The 18,696-nt window shown below is 40.4% G+C and overlaps 1 protein-coding gene across 1 annotated transcript in view; it reads right to left on the reverse strand.

The window, feature by feature from the left end:
- Positions 1 to 18,696, reverse strand: part of ADAMTS12 (ADAM metallopeptidase with thrombospondin type 1 motif 12) — a 373,134-nt gene that overhangs the window by 141,444 nt on the left and 212,994 nt on the right. Inside the window, exons 4-5 of the mRNA XM_024247634.2 lie at positions 14,110 to 14,306; positions 13,269 to 13,352 (exon numbers count right to left, since the gene is read on the reverse strand). Coding sequence (XP_024103402.2) covers positions 13,269 to 13,352; positions 14,110 to 14,306 — 281 coding nt within the window. The remainder of the gene's footprint in view (positions 1 to 13,268; positions 13,353 to 14,109; positions 14,307 to 18,696) is intronic.

Consider the following 18,696-nt stretch of genomic DNA (forward strand, 5'->3'; position numbering starts at 1 on the left):
AGGCAAAAGTCTCAGATTAAGAAATTTATAGTGAAAAATTCAAATCCAGATAATAAAGCATTATTTGCATTTGGGAAAATAAATATATAGTGCTGGAGCAACTAGATATCCACAGGCCAAAAACAAATAAACAAAAAGAGAGAAAGAGAAAGAGGAATTTCAATCTAAACCTCATAGCTGGTACAAAAATTAACTCAAAATGGATCATAGACTTAAATATAAAATGTGAAACTATGAAACTTCTAGAAAAAAAACATAGAAAATCTTAAGAACCTAGGGATAGGCAAAGAATTTATGGACTTGACACTAATAACACAATTAATAAAAGGAAAAATTGATAAATTGGATCACATCAAAATTAAACACTTTTGCTTTGAGAGAAACCCTATGAAGAGGATAAAAAGAGCTACAGTGTGGGAGAAAATACCTGTAAACCACATATTTGATGAAGGACTTATATTTAAAATACATAAAGAGCTCTCAAAACTCAACAACAAAAAAACAAACAATAAGAAAATAGGCAAATACCACAAAGAGACACGTCACCAAGGAGGATATACAGATAGCAAATAAGCACATAAAAAGATACTCAACATTACTAGCTATCAGGGAATTGCAAGTTAAAACCACAATGATATATTACTACACATTTACCAGAATGGGTAAAATAAAAAATCATGACAACATCCAAATGCTGGTGAGGATGTGGTAAAACTGAATCATTCACTGCTGGTGAGAGTGGAAAATGGTGCAGTCATTATGGAAAAATAGTTTGGTAGTTTCTTAAAAATACTACATAAGTGGCCGGGCGCGGTGTCTCACGCCTGTAATCCCAGCACTTTGGGAGGCTGAGATGGGTGGATCACCTGAGGTCAGGAGTTTGAGACCAGCCTGGCCAACATGGTGAAACCCCGCCCTACCAAAAGTACAAAAATTAGCCCGGTATGGTGGTGGGTGTCTGTAATCCTAGCTACTCAGGAGGTTGAGGCAGGAGAATTGCTTGAATCCGGGAGTCGGAGGTTGCAGTGAGCCGAGATTGCACCACTGCACTCCAGCCTGAATGGCAAAAGCGAGACTCTATCTCAAAAAACAAACAAACAAACAAACAAAACCCTACATAGGCAATGACCATATAACTTAGCAGTTACATTCCTGTGCCTTTATTCCAGAGAAGCGAGGACTTATGTTCACACAAAAACCTGTAGTTGAACGTCTATAGTAGTTTTATTCATAATAGCTAAAAACTGGAAACAACCCAAATGTCCCTCAGTGGGTGAATAGTTAAACAAATAAGTACATGTCATAGAATACCACTCAGCAAAAAGGGGACAAACTCCTGATACACACAATTTGAATGGATCTCAAGGGAATTATGCTGAATTAAAAAAATCCAGTCTCAAAAGTTATATCCGGTATTATTCCATTTATATGACATTCTTGAAATGACAAAAATCATACAGATGTATTATCACTGAGCAGATTAGTGCTTATCAGGGAGCAGGTAGGTAGGTGGAAGGGAAGTATAAAAGGTATGAAAGGGTAGCACAAGGGATGCTTGTGAGGGAACTGTTCTAATGTTAATTGTGGTGATGGTCACACAAACCTATACGTGTGACAAAAATTGCATAGAACTAAATGTATACACACAAGATCATGCACATGCACACACCACTGTGTGCATCTGAAGGTAGATGGAATTGTTAGACTATCATTTTCCGAGTTGTCATATTGTACTAAGATTACACAAGATGTTACCATTAGGAGAAAATGAATGAAGGGTAATAGGAATTTCTCTGTACTATTTCTTACAACTGCATATGAATGTACAATGAACTAAAAACAAACAGAAAAATACAAAAACACCTCAAAAATAACTGGTCTGAACCAAGGCTGGAGGGTTGCAACAGAAGATCTTATAACACTTTCTGGTACGATCCTATGCAGATTACTCACTGATTGTATGTGAGAACTCATACCTTTGAATCAAAGGGAACCTGCAGTCTTTCAGACGAGTTATAGTGGGTAGGAAGAGCCCATGCACTCACACAACCACACACCCACATACTCACATACCCATACACACCCACATACTCGCAAACACACACACATCCACATACATAAACACACACTCATATACATACCCACACACATCCACATACTCACATACCCACACACCCACACACTCACATACATACACACACACACCCACATACATACACACACACCCACATACTCGCATACACACACACCCACATACATACGCACACACATCCACATACATACGCACACACATCCACATACATACACACACATCCACATACATACACACACATCCACATACATACACACACTCACATACATACAAACCCACATACATACACACACATCCACACTCACATACACACACCCACATACACACACACCCACATACATACACACACACATCCACATACTCACATACACACATACACACAGATTCACATACTCACATACACATACACCCACATACTCACATACACACACACACCCACATACATACAGATCCACATACTCACACACACACACCCACATACTCACATACACACACACACCCCCACATACTCATATACACACAGATCCACATACACACACACATACATACACACACATCCACATACATACACACACACGTCCACACTATTCTACATCCATGCACTCACATATGGATACACCCACGCTAAAGTTAATTAAGATCCCTAATTAAATAGCCATGAATATAAAAGCTTACTAGAGTTGAAGCAGCGACACAGGCAGAAATAGAGCCCTTGTTCTCCCTTAGCTCACAGAGTCCCTGGCAAGGGCACACTGTTGAAAGGGGGGTTTGATTGGATCTGAAAAGCTCTACATTTCAATATTGTCCTTTTATACATTGGCTTGAATCACCAGTTTGAAAATCTTACATTCCAATCTACATGTTTCTGTTTAGCAAAAGCGAATGTTTACAAAGGTCCAGTCTCCCACATTCCTGAACCAAATTCAGTGTCAGCAAGGACCCACCTTCATCGTTGTGGAGAAAGCAGAGTCATCTTCCAGATGTTGCATTCCAAATGCTGCCTCCAATGTTTTCATCATAATGAAGAGCCCATTTCCCTGAAGGGCTTCAGGAATTATGCATTTAATACTCTCATTTAAACAGTGAAGGACAGTATCTAAGCCAAGTCACAAAGCAGGCATTGGCAGAGCAGGGCTTGGAACACAGGTTTGCAGCTATGAGTTTAGGACTAGTGGTTTCCAAACTATTGAGGACTTCTCTAAACTCTGCTTTGAATAATTGCAAATACTTAGTAATTAACCAATGAATGATTATGGCTTATTTCTACTCTTCAACCTCACAATCCTACCCTCAGTGAGGAGACAAACAGAAAAGCAGATAACTTCTTCTTTTGAGATTCTTACTTCTGTCCTCTTCTTACTCTTTGTCCACTTCCTGGGCTCCTCTGTGAGCCCTTCTTCTTCTGCCCTTCCTTTGATTCATTGCTTAGTTCACACTCAATCAGTCATATTTTTGGAAATCACTCCAAAATATGATTGTTGGCTCCCACATCTGTATCTCATTCCAAATCTCTCCGAGTTCAAATTTATGAACCTAAATCTCCTGATGGTCACCTCCACAGGTACTTTCAACTCAGCATCCCCGAAATCGTTTCCTCCCACTTTAACCTGCGATTCCTTCTGTGCCTTCTGTGGTTGCAGGAACCACCATCAACTCGGTTGCCCAATCTAGAAATGCCAGTGTCTTGTTATCCCCCTCTCCTCCCATATCCTGCATCCCAATCTGTCATCATGTGCTGCTAATTTTACCTCCTCTACATCTTTGCTACCTACTGTCCTTAGCTCAAACCTTCATTTTATGCTTGGTTTACAATATCCAGGCCCTCTTCAAATCCATCCTCCTCATTGCTGGCAGGTGGATCAAAACAAAAGTCTGTCCATATCATGACCCATGGCTCGAGGTCTTTCAAAGTCTAGCCTCCAGGAAGCTCTCCTTTCATTTGGAACCTCACAGTTCATGCTTTAGCAACAACTGCTTGTATTAGCACTCCCTCAGACCTCCCTCACATAATCCCACACACCTTCCCTTCTTCAAGATGTTCCCTTTTCCTAGATTGCCTTTTTCTCTTACCCCCTTTAACCCATTCAACCTCTATTCATTCTTTAAGATTTAATTTGGGCATTTCCAGGAAGCTTTCCCTGCCCTCTAGTCTGGTTTAGCTTCCTGCCAATATACCTTCTTCATACTTGGTTCACAGCACTTGCTGTGCAAGGTCGTAATAATCAAATCGTATGCCTGCTTTCCTCTTAGCTCCTCCAGAACAAGAATTGAGGTTTATTCTTCTTGTTGTCTCAGGCACCGAATATATCCTGGTTTACAGCAGGTATACTGACCGACAAAACTAAGGATGCACACCACCCATGAAGGAAAGGAGAAAAGGGAGAGAATATATCCATTAGGCAAGAAAAAGTGAAGACTAGGTGAATGAGAGGTTTTGTGGTAAGTTAACAAAGAGGCAAGTTCTCCTGTGGATTAGGGAAGGGACAGTAAAGAGGCCAGAAGTTTGAGAACTCAGTAGAAAATCTGCAATAATAATTCCAGTGCCTGTAATAGGAACTGCTAGTAGAAGATTCTACATGGGTGTCTCATGTTTCTGCACATCATCTGAGCAAAGATATAGGTTTTGTTCCAGACTATCCTTTGAAGGATGTTGTAAAGGAAACAGCCTTAGAAGATAGTCTTTTTCCAGGGAAAAGGAACGATTTACTTTATGTCCATAATAATAAAGGTGATGGCTTCCTCTGGGGCAAAAGTTGGACATGTTTGCTTACAATCTGTTCTAAATGATTGGGGCTTTCTTATTTTGGGGGTCCTAAGCTGGGATAAAACCCACTGTATGCATAGCATACACTTGGGCTGCCTGCAACACCCCGGTGCAAATTATGGGACAAGAGGGACAGGTACAAACCGATGCTCGTGTCCCATTATGCTGTGAGCAATAAAGTCCTTTGTCTGTGACTCAGGATTTTCATGTCTTCTGCCAGCATTGCATTCACAAAAGCATGGCAGACTAACTTGTTAGCTTGCAAGCAGGGTAAAATCTCAGATTGCTATGGCTTGAATCTCCCCTCAAAAACTCATGTTGAAATTTGTTTGCCAATGTAAAGATATTGGGAGGTAGGACCTCTAAGAGGTGATTAAGAGCCCCTGTAAATGGATTAATGTTGTTATCATGGGAGTGAGTTTGTTATTGCAGGGATGAAAAGGATGAGTTCAGCCCTATTTTCTCTATCTTGGATGCTTGCTTGCCATGTGATGCCTTCCACCAAGGAATGACTCTCACCTGATGCTGGTGCCATGATCTTGGACTTCCCAGTCTCCAGAACTATGGGCCAAATAAACTTCTGTTCTTTATAAATGACCTAGTCTGTGACATTCTGTTATAGAGAATGGAGCAGCAGATGATGGACTAAAACACAGACCCTGCCTAGTTCTTGACAGGAATAAGGAGGATAACAGAGAAAAAGTGATCAAGCAGTAGTGAGAACCACGTTAAGGTTGGACCATCTAAATATGTGGGCAGGTCTGCATGGCTGTTGAGATTTTCTAGCAGCAGGGCTGTTGGAGAAGGAGTAAAGGAGAGGGAAAGAAGCTGAATAGTAAAATAAAATCTCAACATAGGAGATTCTTCTTACATTCCAGTTTTGCTATAGGAGTAATTCTGGAATAAACTGACAGATAGTCATTGATGAGGGGAAAAAATGCTAGGGCTTTAAGTCTACTCTCAAAATCTTTCTTGCTTTCTTCCCATCCCTATTTAAAGTTCCTCGTGCAGACAAAGCAAGTGCACAATTAATTGAGTTAATGATTACCTACAGCTTGATACTTTGCCCCTGTGTAGAACTTTAATCTGCAAAATGTGACATTTAACACAAATTCAGTGACAGTGTCTTTTCTATTAAATGTCACAGCTCTTCCAGAAAGCTGTAATTGAGCACATTTTTTTCAGCCTCTTCAGCTTCTTAATCTCCAAGTCTCAGAAGGGGTTAAGTCCAAGAAACACTCATTTAATTTATTGTATGCTCTTGATCACAGGAGCCTTGAGAATAGTAACTGGTTATGGATTAAAATGAGGCAGCCCTAAGTACACAAAAAATGCAACAGGACTTCAGAGAGACTATGATAGCTCACAATAAATGCGAGGGAACTTGTGCTAAACATTTTCCATAAAGCATCCTGGAAACTATTTGAGTATGTCAAAACAAACCCCTATTCACACTATTTTTTCCTCATTTCCTTTGCAAACAAAAATAGAGTCCTCTTTTTGTTTATTTTTTTTCACTTCATCTTCTCAAGCTAATCCAATTCACTTTCCACTTCCCCTTTTCTATACATTTGTGTATGTGAATTAATGGGACAGGAAGCTGACCTAGAGGAAATCATAAAAAGCTCATAAAATAGCTCCACATGGGAAACAATTTTGCAAGAACATAGCTTTTGTTAAAAATTGTTCTCTCTCTTTGTAAGCTCTCTCTATAATGAGAAAATCTTGTATTGATTTCTCTTGGAATTTCTGATAGCAGTTTTTGACTCAATGCACAATCTGACCATGCTCTGGTAGTCAGGCTTACGCTACTGAAAGAAAGAGGATAAGCAGAGAAGAGACAAGCTGTAAAAGGTTTAATCTGAAACTTCTCATGTGTCTAAGGGACAACTCATCTGATTACCAGAGGAAAGGATACTTTTTTTTTAAGGTTCAAGACCAGCTTGGGCAACATAGTGAGACCCCATCTTTAAAAAAAAAAAGCTAGGCATCGTTGCAAGTGCCTGTATTCCTAGCTACTTGGAAGGCTGAGGTGGGAGGATGGCTTGACCCCAGTAATTCAAAGATACAGTGAACTATGTGCCACTGCACTCCAGCCTGCTTGACAGAGTGAGACTCTGTTATCTTACACACACACACACACACACACACACACACAGAATAAGTCTAAAAATTCTTTGCCAGTATTTTTGACATTTACCCTGAAAGAACAATACAGATCCACACATCAGCTGGGGGGAGGGGTAAACCACCAGCCTGAATTTTTAAAATCAACACGCTTTTAACTCTAGAGTTTCCAAAAAAGAGTAGACTCAACACTAAACCACTCTCAGTACACCAAGAAGAATTTCTTTGTGAAAGCAGTTGTCTCCTTCCTGCTGCTGTCAGCCCTACTGCTGTACCTTCAAGCCCCTCCAATGCCATTAGGCTCCTCCACTGGATGGCATAGTCACCTAGGATGGGATTCACTTGGCTTCATCCAACTCACTCTCATTCCAGTTTTGTCTCTATCTTGTTCTTAAAAGAAGTCTCCAACATCGCATGACCCTGATTTTGTCCTTTAGGTCTTTTATTTTCCTCCAGGGATTTTGAAGTCCTTGTGAAATGAGCATAGTATTAATAAGCTTACAGGGTTTTTGTGGGAGCTAAATGATGATGATGATGATAAAAATAATAAGACTGATACTAACAAGTAACATTTATTGTGCAGTTTCTACAAGCCAGATACTATGCTAAGTATTACATGAATGAAGACATTTGATTCTCATGACAATGCTATGAAATACATATAATTATCACTATTTTACAAAATGAGGAAATGAAGACATAGACAAGTTAAGCAACCTACCAAAATTATATGGCTAGCAAGCAGTGGAACTAATGATAAATCTGGTACTCTCTGTGATGTCAAGCTGCTCACAAGAATTGGAGGGAAGAGTCTAATCCCATCCCTAACCCCCTGCCCAAGAGGGGAGCAGGGGGGGCCATCAAACAAATTGGTCTAAAACAGAAAGGGCTTAGAGGTCAAGTTAGTGTCCAAGTCCTAGGAGAAAATTAAAAGGATAGAATTGGGGCCATAAAATGAAAATCAGAGCTCAATTCAGGGATAGACAGGGACATGATAAGAGTGAGAGCAAGCTGGCTCCTATCTGAACCCACTGTCTGTTTTCTTGGCCCATGGTTTCTTAATATGTTTGACACATCTTTTCAGAACATGGTTTTGTGTACCTCAGTTACCTCAGTTTCCACTGCTTTGAAATATGACTATCTTGCCTATGAGAAAGCCTCCAAATTGTTCCAAAGTGAGTTTTACACCCAGTACTCCAATTTATTCTCAAAATGTGATGAAACCCCATAGTGGTCTTTAGATGGTGGTAACTGACAAACATGCATTTTATGTATATAGCCTAACCTCAAGATCTGTTGAAACCACCGCAGAAAAATAAAGTCCCAAATGGTGTTACCCATGAGATGTATTTAGAATAATAAAGACAAGAGTGATAGAAAGTCACTGATAAAAGGAATCTATCTCAGAGACCCAATCTCAGGATTCCCCACCTCACACACTTTCCACAGAGCCTGAGTGATCTCTCTAACTCCATTTGTTTGTTTGGAATAATCTAGAGTATTCCATAGGATTAGATCCAAAGTCCTTATGTGGCCACAAGGCCCACAGCAACTTGGCTGTCATTGGCCCTGGTTCACTGACAGACTGCTGGCCTCATTTGCACACTTTCTCCTATTTAGTATTTGAACAAATATTTATTGAGGGTCTATTATATACCAGTGAGCAACACCAAACTCAACCTATGCTCTTAAGTCTTACATACTAATTGAGGAAACTGTATCGATTAAATAGATCTAAGGTTACAACTGTGAAACATGCTGTGGAGGAGAAATGTAGTTTTATGGGAGTCAATAACAGAATCTTACTAGGAAAGGGGATGAGGAAAGGCTTCCCCAAGGAAGTGACACTGGAGCTGTGATCTGAGAGATTAGGCTGTTAACTAAGTGAAGACAAGAAGACAGTCCAGGCAACAACAAGACCAGAGGCAGGCCTTGAAAAAGCCTGATGAATAAGACTATTGCTACCTCTCAAGAGCAAAGGCAGGAATAGTGAGAGATGAGAAAGGGAATCAGAAAACCACTGGACTAAACTAAGTCAGGTGTGGGGGTTGGAGAAAAGGTGGCAGTAGGTTGGATATGATCAGATTACCATTTTCAGATTATCCTGACTACACTGAGGAAACAAGATGAAAAGAAATCCAACTTGTTTTGAGTAGACCAGAAAGTATATACCACTATAGTCCAGAAAACAGATAACTGTAGCTTGAATTGAAGTGATATAAATGGAGATGGTCAGATAAATGGTCAGTACGTGATAACAGACTTGACATGGGAGGGAGAGAAGGAGGTATCATCAGTGCATCCAGATTTCTGGCCTCTGAGACTGAAAGGATGATAATGTCATGTGCAGACATGAGCAACACGGGACAAACCGAAGTGCGAGTGGAGGTGGGCAGGTTTTGATTGGCTGCTTTCTCTCCTGTCTCCAGCACAATCACTTTGTTTCCTTTGTATCACAGCAAGACGTCTCAATCTCCCATTGTGTGGCCCAACATCAGTGATATGTCCACTGCCTCTCATAGGCATATTGTTGGTTTAAGAATAAAGCCATTGCCCATGCAGGTCCCTCTACCTGGAATTTCCTTCCTGTATTAGTCCATTTTCACATTGCTACGAAGAACTGCCTGAGACTGGATAATTTATAAGGGAAAGAAGTTTAATTGGCTCACAGTTCAGCATGGCTGGGGAGGCCTCAGGAAACTTACAATCATGGTGGAAGGTGAAGGGGAAGCAAGGCACCTTCTTCACAAGGTGGAAGGAAGGAGAAGTGCCGAGCAGAGGGGAAAGAGCCCCTTATTAAACTATCAGATCTCATGAGAACTCACTCACTGTCACAAGAACAGCATGGGGGAAACCACCCCCGTGTTTCAATTAGCCTAACCATATCACTTCCTCACTAGTTAATTCCTTTTTATTTTCTAAAATCCCAGCTTAGACATCCAAGTACCCTTTCCTATCCCAGTACTTGTATACTCATGCCAATCTCAACTTGAAATTTTCTATTTTTGTGCTTTTGTGCAGTAGATTCAAAGTTCCTCAGAATCAGGAAATGGGACTTGTGTTCACATTTGCATCCCCGGTGCTACCACAAGGTGTGACATACGCCTGATGTTCCACAACTCTCTTCTCATTATAGATGAAGAAAAATGGACATGGAGCAATGATGTACCTTCCTTAGAGTTGCTGAACTCAGGTCAACTTGCTCAAAGGAGTCACAGCACTGAACCTCACACTCTGCTTCCTATGCCTGCCATCTTGACATTAGTTAAGTGCTGGAATCATTGCTGTCTGTTGTTGAGCTGCTTATTAGTCACAGATGTGAAGAATGGCTTGAGCCATTTCCTGGGAATTAGGAAAATGAGAATTGTGGACTGCAATTCTTCTGTTAACTTGTGAACTCTGTACCAATTAGAGACTCCGTAAAAGCTTGAACGAGGATAATATTTGGCAAGTGGGAGGTACAGAGCCATGGCTTCCTGAAGCAAGTCATGTGTGTCTCTTTACATTTGCAAAACCAGGTTGGTAGAGAACAGGAGAAACAATGTGATTGTGATGGAGTCAGGGGGCAGTGGCCAATCAAGCTCCTTCAAACAACTTCAGTGGCATCAACATGCCACGGAGATGCCCTGGTGACATTATTTCTCGGGAATGAAGAGACATGGAGTTTAAAGGGGCCTGATCCGTGGAAACCACATTATGAAATCCTACCAGTGGTGCTGCTGGGACTACAGAGGGTCAAGATTTTTCCTTCTGTTTTATATGACAGCAGTTCAAACCCAGGGATTTTTCCTTCTTACTCCCAGAAGTAGCTTTCTTCTTCTTCTTTTTTTTTTTTTTGGTCTGAAAATGCTAAATGTTTCTTCACATTTGTATCTAGGAATGCCTATGTGCTCAACCAGTATGAAAAAGTAAATTTTTTTTCTCCAAGGTATCAAAGCATGCTTTTCAAAAGTCAAAAACACAATTTTTATGCAAACATATAACGAGCACATGTTCAAGATGTATTTAACTCATTAGCGAGGAGACAGGCAAGATAATTTGGCTCCTTAATGAGGGGATAGGCAAGATGGCAAAGATAGTTCAAAGGCAGATGCAAAAAACTGATGCAGCTATAGCCAGTGTGGGAGAACTGCTGAATGAGATTGCTAAGTTAGATACAAAATTAGATACCAATTTTTATTGGTCTGGTTCCGCCAACCAATAAAACCATCTTCAGAATTATCTTCTCTGCTGGACACAAATCATTTTCACCTCTACTAGGCAAAAACCATTTGTACCCTATCATTTTCTACATGTCAACATCTAACTTTACCACATCTGTGCCCTAGTCAATGGTAAACAACCAGTTACATTTTCATAGAGTCAGATAGGTATCCTTAAACATCAAAAGGATATATAGTTTTCATGTTGCCTGTTTTCCAAGTTTTGGATACATTTTCTTAATAAAAAGACCACATGAAGAGAAATGACATACCCATTGGTATTCCAAGATACCCAAAGTATGTTTCAGGTGACAAAGGGAGATGGGGTTATAGGGGAAAGAAGAAAAAATGAATCCCCATTCCACAGATTGTTTTAAAAATAATCTAACACACACGATTGTGGAGACTTTTCCTATCAAGAAAACAATAATCCCTCCCTTGGCATTTTGACTGCAGGTCTCTTGCTGATGGGAAGGTGAATGATGCCGTTCTTTACATATCCTAGCTGCTGGTTAAGCTCTATAGATTGCAAGGGCATTTCATCAGTTGGCTGGTCCTACCATTCATTACGTTTCACTTCATTCATTCCTTTGTGTCCCAGGCACTGTTTTAGGTGTTGGGGATCTAACAGAATAAAGACACATGGCTTCCGCCCTCATGGAATTCACATTCTGGTAGAGGCTGTGATAATCAAAAAAAGAGTAAACAAATACACAGAATCATGATGAATTGTGAGACTGCCATCATTCTGTGATGAAAAGCAATAAGAGGGGTCTACTTTGAATAAATTGGTCACTGAGACCTCTCTGAAGAGGCAGCATTTACACAGGGCATAAGGCATGAGAAGGTGCCAGTCATGTGCAGAACAAGGAGAGGGATGTTTCAGGCATTGGGAACCACAAGTGCATAGACAGTTAGTATGAGAGTAGGAAACAAGGAAGAGAGTAACATAAGCAAAGACCAGAAAGGCAGATGGAGGCAAGATCATGAAAGTCACCACAGGTCACAGCAAGAAATTTTGAATTTGTTCTAAAAAAACCCAGAAAGACATTAAAGGGTTTTGTGCAGTGCAGCACTTAAGTTTGTATTTAAAGTGACCAATTATGGCTGCATTTAAAATGATCATCCATGGAGAATGAATTCTGATGGCAAGGCTGAAAATAGGAAACAGCCATTTGGGAGTTCACTGCAGTAGCCTACGCAAGATATGATAAGGCCAAACCAATGTGATGACTCCAGAGATGATATGTATTTTGGAAGTAAGACCACAGTGGTCCTTGCTATTGGATGTGGAAGATATGAAAAAAGGAATCAAGCATATCTCCTGGGCTTATGTAACCAATGCATAATAGTACTATTGGGTAAGGTGGTGATTTGGGGAATGGAGGTGGCAGAATTGAGATTATTTAGGCAGGGAGTAATCAAGGTTCCATTCTGGATTTATTAAGTTTTCAAAATTGAATGGACTTTGACACCTCCAGGTGGAGATTTCAAGTAATTGGATGTGAGCCTGAAGCTCAAGGAAGAGGTCTAGGCTGTACGTATCAATTGAGAGTCTCAGGACATAGATAACATATAAGTCTCTTACATTTATATAAGACTTACATTTATATAAATGTAAGTCTCTGAGAATAGATGAAATCCCCAAAGGTAAAAGTGCAGATAGATAAGAGGTTCCAAATCTGAGAGACTTGTGTTAATTATGCAAGAAGTAAATTAATAGTATCAAAGGTTCAACATTTCCATGTTTTTCTTACCTTTTACTGAAACCATCAAACCATGTCATGATTTAGTCTATCTCTTTTGCAGAACATCTTTAGTGACTGCGGTGAGTCTCATGTGTATGTTATTAGATGCAATGACTGTCAAGAGATTCCAGCTATGTATATTTTGGAAATGTTATCCATATCCTGCTCAGTATCACTGAATTCTCAAGGGAATAACACAGAAATAATATTTTCCTTCTCAATGGGCTTCCAAACACTTCCTGGTACCCTCTTTCTTGTCTACCAAGAACTCCCCTGAAAAAAAGGAGGTAGGAAGTGCGAGGATATATAGCAGAAGAGTGAAGGGAAAATGTTACCTCTTCTTCTTCAAGTAGAATGAGCCGAACCACAACAATGTGAATTGCATTGCCAATGCTTGGGTTATGGAACAACCCAGTGACCTAGGGTCAGAAATAGAAAACCATTAGCTCCACACAAAGAGATAATAAATAAACACCAGAGAAGAAAATAGCATTGTAATGCACATAAAATAAAGGTTTTCTTACAGATCAGAAATGTTTGGTGGTGTGCTAAGAAGAGTGAAATATGCCCACGGCTCATTCCACATTACAATATTTAAACAAAATCTTTCAGGGTGATTGCTTGTCTGTGTGTTTGAGGGATTAATATTTTTCTTTTCTTAACCCAGCCCACAGTATTCTTCTCTTTTATTATCAGTTACTCAGGCAAATACTTTTTCCCATCTCAATAGGACTAACATCCTCTTGAAGGCAGAAAACATCAATAATGCAAAGAGAAAGCTTGAAATTAGGAGTCATTAACTTTATTCCAATTCTATTTCTAACTACTTTGAGGAAATTATGTTCTAGTTCTTTGCCTCAGTTTACTCCTTTGGTTTACTAACATAAACTGATGAAGCAAAGCCACACGAAAAGGATTGAGTCACTTGGTAAATACCTACCAGAAGTATGTAACTAATAAATTATAAAATGTTCCCAGGATACACATTTTTAAGGGAAAGACTAATTCATCCTGAATTTCCATCCATATTCATCCTTAGGCAGGTACTAGATTCACATATATATTTATAAAAATAAGTTAAAAGGACCCCAAAAAGGCCTTTCTTATTTATTTATGTAAGCATTTCTAATGACATCTGTTCACTAGCTGCTCCAGCCCCCATGTAGTCCGGCATACCATGTTCATGATGGTGAGGATGTAGGACTCCACATTCTCACTCCCATGGTATTCAATCATCTTTGTGTCGGCCACCACCAGTGTCTCCACCCATCTCTCTTTGCTGATGGAACGCCGAGAGAGGCTTCTGCTTGGCAAGTTGTGCCTCTCCCACTTCTCCCGCCATAGCTCTTGCTTCTGGGAGATGTTAAGACTGTCTAAACAGTAAACAGAAGACAATGGTCTAACACTGTATATGTCTCATATATTATCTACTTATGTTAGTAAAGATGCAAGGCCATAAGTTTAATTTACATTTAATAATTTAAACGCAATGTTTTTACATACATGAGCGAAATAGACCAATTTAAATGAATATGACCAAGAGAAATTTGAATCTTACAGAGAGGTTCAAAAAGTACTTTATAAAAATGTTTCTTACCTATTACATTAAATTATGTCTTCCACTATTGAAAAGACGTAACCAACAATGGGAACTTTCTCTTTCTTCTCCTCCTTTAAATTATTTAGTGCCTACTGTGTGCAAGGCAATATACCTGGCTTTTAAATGCCACATTGTTTATCCTCATGAATGACAGAGGTACATATTCTTCTCTCCATTTTGCAAATGTGGAAATTGATGCTCAAAGTGGCTGGTTAAATAACTTTCCCAGAGTTGTGCAGCCCATCAGTCAGTAAAAGATCCAGTATTTTCTATGCCCCAAAATCATGCATTTTAAAAAATATACATCACACTGTTTCCTACAGAGTAAACGTGTATAAAACTGTAGTATATATAAGCTGAAAACCTGCCAAAGGTTCCAGGCATTCCACTTGAAGAAGGCACAAAAAGAGGTGGAAAAGATCCAAAGGACAGCAAAACTATCAAGGTGACTAACAGGTTTTAGTATGAAAAGGATTTGATACATAAGGGTCATGGTTTGGAAGACAAAATCTAGGAGAGGCTATAGAATGATAAAGAAAGTCAGATAGTAGCTGCACGGAATCATTCTCAAAATCCCAGAATACTGTAAGTAGGGAGCATGTTCTAACTTGAAAGAGGTCTGTTTAAAACCAAAACGAATAAAAGGCTACTTCACACATCAGGAAGCAGGTACTTAACCCAAGTGGAAGTCATGTGTAAAAAGTTCTAGTGGGCTCAGAATGGCTTAGGGAGCCGAGGAAGACAGGTTGACCAGAAGAGAGTAAAGAAAGAAGCCTGGGCTGATACAGGGCAGCACCTGGGTCTTTGAAGATTCCTACCAGGATCACAGCCACAAACACTTCCTGCCTCTACCTCATCTGCACCCTGGGCCCCTGGCAGGGGCAGAACATCGAAGCAGAGTGGCAAACCTCATGTCCCATTCCTAATCTCTGGTAATGGCCATCCAGTCTGAACTTGAAAATTTCCAGCAGGAGGAAGGGACACTCAACAACTCACAGGGCATCTTGTTCTATTGGGAAATTCTCGACTGCATTGAGCTGAAACCTGCCTCTCTGTCATTCCTCCTCGTTAGCTCTGGTCCTGTTCTCCGAAGCATCTAGAACTACACCTCCTCCTGAGGCCCTGCCTCAGACCCTGAGTTGCAAGAACTAACACCATATCCTGCCCTCTCCGCTGGTGCTCTCTAGGCTGTGGAGTTGCTTACACTGATTTGTGTGTAACCTTTCCTAGTTCCTCAGTTTCTCTGTCCATATGAATTTAGAACATGTTTGGCAATATTGACAAAAGAAATGAAACATCATCATAGGTCTAAATAAATTCAAACTCTAGCGTTGTGAGTTTTACTTCAAAATAATAATGCTGTACTTTGATATAACACTTCTGAGAAATAATCTGGGATTATGTAAACTTTGGAGGGAAGTCCTGTGAAGATTTAAAAATGGGGAGATGGTTAACCCCTCCTTTGTGCTGGAACCATTTTCTAGTTTCCTTCTCCACTCACTTTGCAAGGGGAAGCATGAATTCCCTAAGAAATGTCAAGATTTTATCAATGGTTTCTAACTTTCTGAAACCCCCTCCCTCATTCTCCCATCAGCTTTTTGTCCCTGTTTTGAATCTCACATGAATGTTTCAAACCGCTATCTGCTTTCAAACGTCTCTGTGTAAGCCAAGCAGCCAGCCCCCTTTGAGCCCATGTGGGCTGGTGTTTTCTGAAACGGCTGTTACAGGTTGGGCTGAGTACAGGAATCCTGTCAACATGGATTCGGTCTCATCTTTCTCTCAGGCCCCTCCTATTTTGCTGGGTGGAGACAGGTCTGTTCTAACCAGGAGGCTGCTCCATGCCGCCCTGACCTTGTGTGTGACGGTGACTGACAGTTTTCTCACCCAGTGCCCTCACAAAGCCCTTGGGGCCTTAGCCCTTCTTCTCCCTTGGCCCCCACAGGCTCAGCCTCCCTCCCTTGGGTGCCGGTCCCCTCACAGAGGCTTCAGCTCACCTCAGCAGGCAAAGACTGTGCTGTGCACAGCCCCTCATTAAAGAAGAACCCTGTGCTCCTGGCTGCAGCCTCGGTCCCCACCCTCAGATATCTACTGTTAGGTGCTAGCAGGAAGCTGTCATGGGTGAGAAGCCTGTAGAAAAAAGTAGTTTCTCGGCTTCCCTTGGTCCTGTCTTTCTTTACTTACTTCTTCTTTACTCTCCCCTTTTTCTACCTTTTATCCATCAGTGTTGAAAAAGAGAGTTGCTAGGCACTGAATGTTTGCATCCTGCCCAGACGCAGAAGATGAAGCCCTAATCCCCAAGGTAATGGTATTTGGAGGTGGGGCCTTTAGTTGGCAGTTAGGTTGAGATGAGCTTGTGACACTGGAGCCCCCATCATGGGATTAGTGTCCTTATAAGGAAAGGAAGAGACATCAGAGCCCTCTCTTTCTCTCAGAGAGAGGAGACATGAAGACACAGCAGGAAGATATATACATCTCTCTCTCTCTCTCTCTATATATATATACACACATATATATTCAGTGCCTATACATATATATAGAGAGAGAGAGGGAGAGAGATGTATATATCTTCCTGCTGTGTCCTCATCTGTCTCCTCTCTCTCTATATATATGTAGGCACTGAATATATATATACATATTCTCTCTATATATAGGCACTGAATATATATATATATATACACACACACACACACACACACACATAAAGAGAGAGAGAGAGAGATCGTGGACTTGATCTTGGACTTCAAGTCTCTAGAACTGTGAAAAATAAATTTCTGCTGTTTAGGACACCCAGTCTATAGCATTTTGTTATAGCAGCCTGAGCTAACTAAGACACGAGTTTTTTTTTTTTTAAAGACATCTTTAAAGTCCAAGTTACTTTCATTTTTCCAGCAAATAGGTAGTTACTCAGTAGTAAACAGTCATATAGGAGGAAATGTGAAAATGAGACATGGGGTCTGCTAAAGGCGTATATCTATTTAAAAATTTTCAACAAAACCTACAATAAGCACTTACTAAAGTTCAGGTCCTATACTAAGCACATAGCACCATATCTCATTTAACTGTGCCAACAAATCTATGAGATAAGCCCTCTTATGATCACTGTCTTGTAGATGAAGAGCTTGAGGCTCAAAAAGATTAGGTAATTTTCCTAAAGTCACATAGTAAATGACAGATTCAGCCATCTGTGTGATTCCACTACAGCAACAACAAATATTTATACAATAGGTTTTCTGGGCAAGGCCCGAGTTACTCTCCCGAATACAGACAAAGAAGTATGTGATGTGATCCTTAACTTTACACAACAACCAATCTACTTGTGGGTAATTAGACATGAGCATAAGAAAAATTGTCATCACTGGGGTTCAAGTAATTCCTAAAGAGAAATATCAGTTATATTATAGATAGTGCCGGAAGCTTTGCAGAAGTGGTAGGATCTGAACTGGGCCTTAACAAGACTGAGCTGGGGAAGAGGACTGTATATATGTGGGCTGACTCTGCCGAGTTCTAGTGAAATCTCAGATTTGATGGCAGAAATGTTTCTACTAAGCAATTTCAGAAAGTACGAGAAACCAGCCCTACACATTCATCTCCAAAGCTGATGACAAAGATAGCCAGTTCTTTGGGTCAGGTGAGGGGCTGATGATTCTGGGAAGCTCCCCTCACTATTTCCCATCATACACACCACTCTGTTTAGAGACCCCTCTTCTCAGCTGGCATAGCTTCTGGCCACACCTCAATCCGAGTACTTTTTATATTGCTATAATTTCCTGTTATTTAAGGGGCTCTCTAATTAGGCTTTAAGCAACTAAAGGGCTAGAAAAACATCTTCTTTGGCCTTTGCCCCAATCCTAACACCATAACAGGCAAAAGTGGCACCCAGTAAATACCAAATGCACAAGCAAAGAACTGAAGATGAATCAGAACCAATGTATGAACCACACGCAAAGAAGAATTGCCAGGTTTGTCAATTTTTTCCATTTGATGACTTTTTCATTTAAGGAATTCTCCCCACTGAGACCATGACAGGTTTGTTTCAAGCAGAGAAATCCAGCCAAATGGGCAGCTTAAGTAAGGAAAATTTCCAGTGCTGAGAGAGGACAGAGAACTGATTTTCCTAAATGGAAGCTAACAGAGTGCAGATGTCTGTCCAGCATTGTCTGAGT

The sequence above is a fragment of the Pongo abelii genome, chromosome 4, assembly GCF_028885655.2.
Source record: "Pongo abelii isolate AG06213 chromosome 4, NHGRI_mPonAbe1-v2.0_pri, whole genome shotgun sequence".
In the NCBI taxonomy this organism is placed as follows: domain Eukaryota; kingdom Metazoa; phylum Chordata; class Mammalia; order Primates; family Hominidae; genus Pongo; species Pongo abelii.